This window comes from Doryrhamphus excisus, linkage group LG20, assembly GCF_037039965.1.
Source record: "Doryrhamphus excisus strain RoL-2023G ecotype Guam linkage group LG20, RoL_Dexc_Guam_v1.1, whole genome shotgun sequence".
In the NCBI taxonomy this organism is placed as follows: Eukaryota; Metazoa; Chordata; class Actinopteri; order Syngnathiformes; family Syngnathidae; genus Doryrhamphus; species Doryrhamphus excisus.
The window spans coordinates 15,340,744-15,349,767 of NC_136376.1; the positions used below are offsets into that span (position 1 = coordinate 15,340,744).

General features: G+C 39.6%; 1 protein-coding gene across 35 annotated transcripts in view; it reads left to right on the forward strand.

The window, feature by feature from the left end:
- LOC131107920 (neurexin-1a-like) overlaps positions 1-6,990 on the forward strand; it is a 250,969-nt gene extending 243,979 nt beyond the window's left edge. For 9 of the 35 annotated variants that reach the window (XM_078787439.1, XM_078787440.1, XM_078787443.1 and 6 more), the window contains one exon: positions 5,012-6,990. In XM_078787439.1, the coding sequence (XP_078643565.1) occupies positions 5,012-5,316 (305 nt within the window). In that variant the 3' untranslated portion in view covers positions 5,317-6,990. The remainder of the gene's footprint in view (positions 1-5,011) is intronic. The other 26 variants (XM_078787449.1, XM_058058403.2, XM_058058405.2 and 23 more) reach the window with 7 other exon arrangements.
- The last annotated feature ends 2,034 nt before the right edge of the window (positions 6,991-9,024 follow it).

Consider the following 9,024-nt stretch of genomic DNA (forward strand, 5'->3'; position numbering starts at 1 on the left):
CTGACTGTCATACTGTTTAATTACGTGTTTAAGGAGGCTTTCACACCTGGAAAGGGAAAGTATCATCTTACACAGTATTTGGGAGTTTTTGGAGCAGACCACTGACTAAGAATAGATGGAATACCTACATGATTGAGTTCACAAAAAAAAACACTGCCTCCAAATTGAAGCAGTGTGCATGTAATTGGTATTTGTAGTGTAATTAAATGTGAAGATGTTCATAGTTTTGAACCAGCTTGTTGGGACTTTCAGCGTTTTGGGATGACTCTGCTTCACTGATGAAGAAAATGACCATCACGATCATCCTCTGTTGTTTGCGACTTGCCCAACATTTGAGAAACTATTTTCTAATTCCCAGGTGTATGGGAGTGACAGAAAGAAAAGCTCAGACTTTTCATTGGGAGAAGTCATTGGGCACTTTGAATGTAAGACAACATTTTAATAAGACAATTTAATAAGAATACAGTCTTATTCCTGGGTAGGCAGTCTAGGCCACTTCCAGTATGATGATGCTCAGGGCAAACATTTACTTTTATGTATTTTACATTTATGGCCACATTCAAAGTCAGTATCTTTGTACAATGTTTGGCAGATTCATGCAACTAACAGTGCATTACGTTGAAGTGATTCATTCCAGTTGTTAGTGTGCATGGTGTATTGCACAAAGACGTGAAATAGTTAACAATAAGGCGATCAAACAGCTGTAAAAGCTCGTCTTCTGTTTCAGACGTAATGAATGTAGCAGATGAACGTAGCGCTTCCAACATGGATGTACAACATACACAGATCAGTCTGCATGAGTACACTCCTCCATGTGTCCGCCATCGTTTTGCTTCGCTGTTTTTCCTGGGGCGTGTATTAAACGTTCATTTGTCGTAGACAACATAATTGCGATAACCATAATAATTGTTGTTTAGTGGCTTCCCAGCCTGCAGTTGACATGGACAAATATGGACGATGTTTGTTACTACTATTGTTGTGCCAAAATATTGGTTTATTTCTCAAACTATTTGTCTTAAACAGGTGAAGGCGTGTGTTTTCATTGTCTGGTGTTAATGATGAGAAAATTGTGGCTGTAACTTTCTTACAAACAGGCTTTGTAATCAGGACAGTAAGACAGGAAATGACAATTCTACAGTTTTTTGTATTGAGCCCGTTCTTTCTTTGTCATTTTCATGAGTATTTTTGAGGGCCAACAAAATTTTAGCTTTCGTTTTAGTATAGATTTTGGTTGTTGTTGTTCCTCCAACTTGACTTGACTGCTGACTATGAATATTTCCTTCATAACAGCACAAATAGGTTTGCAATGAAATAAAATGGCACCGACATCAACAAGTATGGGGGTTCTTTACCAAGACCAGAAACAAGACCAGGGTGTAATAAAACGGTGACTTGAATTAACCGTCCTCCTCAACGTGCAGTCCTGTAGAATTGGCATCTGCACTCAACCCTGCATTGCCACAACGGGCAAAAACGTGGCAGCCTGTTGTACGTACCTTGTACCGCTTGATTGCAGATACAATGTAAAGCTAACTCACAGCTAATACTCGTCCTAATGCATTACTTATGTCAAACCGCGTACATTGTGCACCTGTCCCCGAGGATAAGTAACCATGTCAAAAGCAGAGCTAATCTGTTTCAAGGCTAAGTCACACTCAATCCTCTGGAGGATCTCCCGGCCCGTCCTTGAATGTCTTCTGGCATCGGAAGATTACTTTGACCACTGATCAGGCTAAGCATTGTGGAAAACATGTCAATGAACAACGGTGGCAGTTCCATTCCCCATAGACAAGCCGAGTCAACGTACGCATACGACATACACTTTCTATACTCTTACTCTTACTACACTTTCATTTTGCATCGCAGAGATGAGCGCTCCCTAAAATAGACGCATCTGTCCATTGTGTCCGTCATTAGATGATATCGTAGCAGTCAAAGCAATGTTTGCCTGAACACTCAAACTGAGAGAATTCCATTTAGTCTACAACAAACACTGACTGACTAATCATCTTGTTAACATGTGGACACCATTAAAGTTCATCTTTCATCTATTTGTGCAAAGATAATATCAAGTTGAATGGAGTCATGTCGCCAAATGAAAAAATAATACTACACTTATTTGGACAACATTGTCCACCATCATACATTACACCTCCTGCATTTTTATTTCATTCGTAGTTTCATAATTTCAACTATTCAAGGAAAAATGTAAGAAATTGTCCTGATATTGTAGTGTTTATTTGTTGTTTTGCACTAATGAAACAAACATAGAAAATATTTCATTAATTTTCTACCACTTATCCTCAGAGGGTCGCGGGGGGTGCTGGAGCCTATCCTTGTCTTCAGGCAAGAGGCACGGTCCACCCTGGACTGGTGGCCAGCCAATCCCAGGGCACATATAGACAAACAACCATTCACACTCACATTCATACCTATGGACAATTTGGAGTGGCTAATTAACCTAGCATGTTTTTGGAATGTGGGAGGAAACCGGAGTACCCGGAGAAAAGCCACGCATGCACGGGGAGAACATGCAAACTCCACACAGAGATGGCCGAGGGTGGAATTGAACTCGGATCTCCTAGCTGTGAGGTCTAACCACTCGGTCGCCGTGCAGCCGAGTTTCAGAAAATATTTCACTTACAAAAAAATATTCAATGTGACATGAGATTGAGAAAGTGGGTCTGGGGAGACACATTGGATTGAATAATAATCATAACAAATATAATATGTTATATAATATTTTCAAATTATTACTGTAAATAATGTTATTATAATAAATAAATTATTTAGTATTATACAAATCCCTGACAGAAAATGTGTCAATATGTCCCCTTATTAAAATAAAATATTGTTTGGATTCCATGGTGAAACACTATAAATGACTGTATATTACATATTTTATTTTATAGGGGTAGTACTTTTATAGTACTATAGTACTCTTACAATACTCTATTTTCTGAAATATAAATTTCTTGAGCCAAATTGGTATTTGTTTTGTAAACCGTGACTCCACTTTCAAAGGGTTTGTCAGTAACCAAAACTAAGCAAAGCAGACCTGCAGCCCGACTTGCTACCGTTGGTTTGTGTACATCAGAATAACGACAACATGAAGTCAGATGTTAATCCCTCCATTATGCCTTCTGCCTCAATCTTGCGGAACCGCGAGCTTTCATTTCCAAATTTGGTGTGTTTGGATTCCTCCAATGCAACAAAGACAGACTTAAGCAGAACTGATGACTGCAACAAAACACACACAGCGAGATGTGCCAGGAGCGCTGAATAATATCAGGGGGGCTGACGTGTTTTCAAAATATGCCTCATTGAGCGGCACCGTTTCAAAAGTGAAGCGGACAGTCTTTCTGGCATAAAAAAAATAACAAATCTGCTGACTGTCTATTGAGGAATTGTTTTTCTCATTGAGTCATCCTGTTTGCATTTGCAACGGATGTTGGAAATAAATGCTGCTCATGTCTGCTCATTCATGACGCTGCTGTAAAACTCCTAATTAACTATGATCTTAAACTGGGCTTCTTTCCCCGTCATTAACACATCATCATTTTTTCCAGCCTTCCTACAAAATTTAGCTAAGCTCTCATTCTCCAGGAGCTCACCTTCACTGTGCCATTTGGGAACGGGCCCATTCAACATCATCAGGATAATCTACCCGCAGGAAGTAGATTACAGAGGGAAATTGACATGCACATTCATTTAACGCAGCATTACACTTTATATAAATATATATGTATATACGTATTGAGAGTGGTCGGTACGAGTAAATCAAATGCCACTCAGAAACGACATTGTGTGACATTCCCTTGTCGTTTAGTCGTGAGTAATGTGAGATTTTATGGCTGTCCAAGGATTTAAAACATGGTTTGCAAAAGGTTTATATGAAGGTTTTATGGCGTGTCTGATTTAAAAGGGACATTTTGACTTTCTTCACTACACAAGAACAAATTTGTTTAAGATGACCAGGAGTCATAAAGTACTTTCAAATGGCCGTGGAGTATATTTCGATGCACATCAGGTAAACCTTGATGTAACTTGCATTTCCACTGCAGGGTGTGTGGGTGGGATAGCATTAGCTAATGGAATTCAGCATTTACACAACGCCGCCTTAATTCATCCCAAAGGAATAGACCGCCTTCAATCATTTTCCTATTCATATTTGTTCTATGGCAAGTGGTGAGGTTCACGGCTGGCGAGACACTGACTCCTTTTTAAATGTCAATACAGGTCGTGCATTAAAATCAAATCAAATCCCAGGCATTACCAGCCATTTTAGATGATTTTTACTCATATTGTGAATAATGTGTTCTATGGCTGTATAAATACATTGCAATTGATGCTACTGCCCTCGATCCTGGTCCTGCACTCACCCCCCACATTACAGTCAGAAACCTTCGAGTTATCTTTCATCAGGACATTTCCTTCAGTTCCCAAATACGACAAAAACAGCATTTTTCTATTTACCAAAAAAAATTGTTATCCAAAAATTCCTGCCACTAACAGAAACAGAAAAGGTTGCTTATGCTTTTGTGACCTCCAGGTTGAATTATTGGAACTCTGTTAATTGATTAATATTTTTTTTATTTTGTGACAGCTTAAATATTGAACTATACCAACAGTTATTGCAGTAATTTTAAAAGAATAAAGTAAAAATATTGAGAGAACTTACTAGATACTTGTGGAAAAGGCTATGCTTTTACGAGAATAAAGTCAAAATATTATAGGACTATAGTTGAAAATTTACAGGAAGAACATTTAAATAGTTGGAATTTTTTTTTCAACAGAAATAAAGTCAAATATTGTATCCTAACAAAATAGAAGCAATATAATTTTAGTAACATGGAGTTGAAATATGATTTTTTTTAATCATTGTGAGAATGTGAGAAGTGGAAAATGAGGTCACCTGCGATTCATGTTTTTATATCACAAGTCTTTATATAAGCTACGATGCTAAAAAGTATGGATTTGTTCAGCCATCCGGTTTTTGTCTCCCTCGCAGCCAATCCCACGGGCGCCGGACCGAAGGGCTTCCCGGACTCGTCTGAGGTCTTCCGGGAGTCCAGCAGCACCACGGGCATGGTAGTGGGCATTGTAGCAGCGGCGGCTCTGTGCATTCTCATCCTGCTCTACGCCATGTACAAGTACCGGAATCGAGACGAGGGTTCCTACCACGTGGACGAGAGCCGCAACTACATCAGCAACTCGGCTCAGTCCAACGGTTCCATCGTCAAAGAGAAAGCGGCCAACAATGCAAAGACTTCGAGCAAGAACAAGAAGAACAAGGACAAGGAGTACTATGTGTGATTGTCGCAGTGCTGGTCTGTGGCGGACCTTCTGAAACATTTAAGGAAAAGGCAAATCAAGACATTATTGTGTACAGTATGATAACAAAATTGAACCTTATTTAGTCATTTTTTCCAAGAAGACAATGCTCTGAAAAGTCAAAAGAAGATGCGGTGATGGGAGGGAGGATATTTCTGCGGACACAAGACCGTCTGGGATGAGACCATGGATGGATGAATGTCTGTAAACTGAAGACAACCAAATAACATAATCCATGTGTGATTTGACTCCAAGAACGGGATGATCAGACTCCTTGGTTTGCGGCCACCAGAGGAGCACAGATGCACGTTGCCAACGGAGGTTCCCAAGCTAATGGTTTCGTTTTAAGTCGCCTGTGTTTGTGGTGTTTAGACTTTTGTTTCTAGAGAACACGGCACCATGCATAGCAAACATTTGATTTGAAGGACAGAGAAGACCATCTGACAGCAAATCCACAGGGGGTGGGGGGCGGGGCGGGGGTGGCTATTCCTGACAGACGTCCATGGAATCGGCTAAAGTGTCTCATTCGAGCAGAAGGGACCGTGAGCTGAATGAAGTGGGCTGCGGTGTCATTTACAAGAACAAAATGTCCATTGTGCCAGTAAGACAAGTGGAGGCCTTTGTTTTTTGCATCTTGTCAAGTCAGAAGGCGACGGCTTCCTCAGAAGTGACCGTGTGGGTCATGCACGCAGAATGATCCTATTCCACTGCATATGTTTATATACAGTACAACCACATCTAAATGTGCTTTCTGAACTGTGACAATGTGGTGTTTTATAGCCTGTTGTATAGATGACGCAAACTATAACAGCTCCTAAAGCATTTTTTGGAATGAAAAACATCAAAAGGACAGAAAAAGACATAAGTGTTAAGTGTTACTAGACATAGCTTTTATCAACAAATCTGCATCTTTTTTTTTCATTCCCCATTCCTGTTTTTACGTGTGATCCTTCATAGTTTTGATACAAACGCTAACCAGGCCAAGTAGCCCACGTTGACCCAAAACCACACCAAGACGCAGAAGAGGAATGAGCACCTGGTTGGAGAATCACTGCCTTCCCCCGCCATAATGACTCGTGTGAGTGCGGCAAACCAGACGTTCTTCAAGGCGGACCGTTTGATGAAGATACATTCATGTGTTGTGCGTGTTTCCAAGTGGCATTATGAAATAGTCCAATGTGTGCTTGATGCTCATGCAACCATCTGAACATTTCACACCAGTCCATTTCAAAAAGTTCTGTGTCTGTTCTGTCATTTTGTCTGTCGGTTCTGCTCTCCAGAGATCTGTACTTGGAATGAGTATGAGGAAAATGACCATGAACTATAAATGATGATTATAACTTGCCTGCTCCTCTTTTATTCCTTCGTCAACGTTCAGTTGGGCAATTTTCTCCAACACTCCAACACAAAATGAAGGCTGAAAAACAAACCTAATGAATACAAAAACTTTAACGTGTCAGCAAAACCAACGGAATACACCAAAGAAATATGAAATATTTTACTGTATTGAGTTTTGAGTGGGCTCCCGTTGACAAACCACCCGGCCATCTCACAACAGCCAATACGAAGGCTGTATCAGCGATCTTATTTCATGGTATATGCTCTCAAGGATGATACTACTTTGCATATACTTTACAATCCCATGAAAATGACAACATGGTAATGGTAATGGTAATGGTAATGGTAATGGTAATGGTTTTATTTCATTTGAACATGCATCAGATTCCAATTGAGTGCATCCCATAATCAGTTCCCAGTTCCACATGTCCAAAAGGAGTAGGAAGAAGCAAAGCTTATTAAATCCTACCCCTCCATCTGGTACTTTTACAATCTGTAACTGTTACATTTGTTCACTTCCTGCTTTCCTTATATACAGTAAAGTCTCGTTATATCGATATTCTCGAGAGTCGGAAAAAATATCGATATAACTGAACTATCCATATATCCGATCCTGCGCCGAACTGCATTAAAAGTGGGCAATAATGCACTCGACATTGTTCTATAGTATAGAACAATGTCGAGCAGCTTAAATCAATCTTTGCTTAAGGATTTCAATACCAAAAAAAGAACACGGCGAACGGCTGCTTCCAGTCAACTTTATTTTTCACACTTCCACCACCAGAGTGCAGCACACACACTGATTCCCGCACTTCCTGGTTCACAGGTCATGCTCAACCCGCCCCACATAGCTGGCCAAACACTTGCCTGCAACAGAACCACGAACGCCAGCATGTACATATGAAAAACAGTGATTATTGCAAGCGATAAAAAGATATCTGAATACAACACAATTAAATACATGTATTTGTACGCTTGTGTCTTCGTTGGAATAGGTGTGTATGCTATGTCAGTTGGTTCTTCTGTTGCAGGCAAAGTAAGTGTCAATATAGTGATATATATAGCACATCATGACTAGTTCAAGACTCTTCATCCTTGTATTTAGCAAACATCAACTGCTTGCTAGACATCCAACCAGCGTTGTCTAAATAGCTGGCAAAAGTGTCAATACTCACATCCAACGTTGAATATGAGACCAGATTTATTTCCAGGTATTTCCATCTGAGTGGGATACACGTCTTAGAAGATGTGTGTTTGAACCCACCCATTTTTCCTGTCAATTAAGTGCGCCTTATAGTGCAGAAAATGTTTAGTTTTACTCATCAGGTGTTAAAGTTCTAATCTGATATGTGACACTGAGTTAATTGAAATGTTAACTCGTTGGTGTTGGGAAGAACATTGTTTAATTCAATTTTTTAGAGTTAACAATTCTACATTATTCATATATAGAACAATTACTGCTGCAATGTACCGTTTACAACAGATTTTTTATTTATTTAGAGAGAAAAAATTAATTTATACTCTGGATGAGCCGGATTTTACAGCTCATTTTACATTTACAGATAATGCATTTTTGCCAGATATGGGTATGAAACGAGTACATTTCGTTGTCATTCGTATTTGTGTTTAAACTCTTCATAATGCTATGTGCCGCTGCAGTGCGGTGTAGTATACATGAAAATATAACACTTGACTTTTTGATTATCAACACAATGTAAATGACTACTCTGTTGACTTTGAAAACAGGTTTTCACAACCTAAGTTATATATTTTGTAGTACGGTTGCACAGGCCAGGGTCCGTGGGTTGAACACAGCTTTTGTCCGGACTCAATATTAAAGCAAACTGGACCCAAGGTAGAATTTACCACAAGTTCCAATACATTTTCCAACAACACAAAATGAATGGGTTCAGACAGAAGGTGTCATCCTTTAAGATGTGGATCCAATCTAGATGTAATGAAAAGTTGCTCTCTGGTCTCATATTCATCTATGATGTCAAAGCCAAATGTTTTCATACTATCAAAAGGAAATTGGCCTCACTGTTCAAAAACATACGGAGGGCCAAATGATATATCCAAATGAAACTTGGGTAGTATTGTCCCAAGATATAATAACATGGTTGCCATCACACCAACATATTTACCCCCAATTGGCCCCTCCCAAGTAGGAAAACAAGCAAACAGAGCTCTCCATTCAGCTTAAATAACGTTTTGTGTGTATACCCAAAGAAGTGGCTGGTGGGTGCAGACGGCTAAATACCAGAGTGTTTTTATGTGTACAAAAACTGCCCCATCAGATAAAGTGCTGCTTGACTTGTCTGAGTAAATTAACTCTCAGCTCCAAGCTAATGC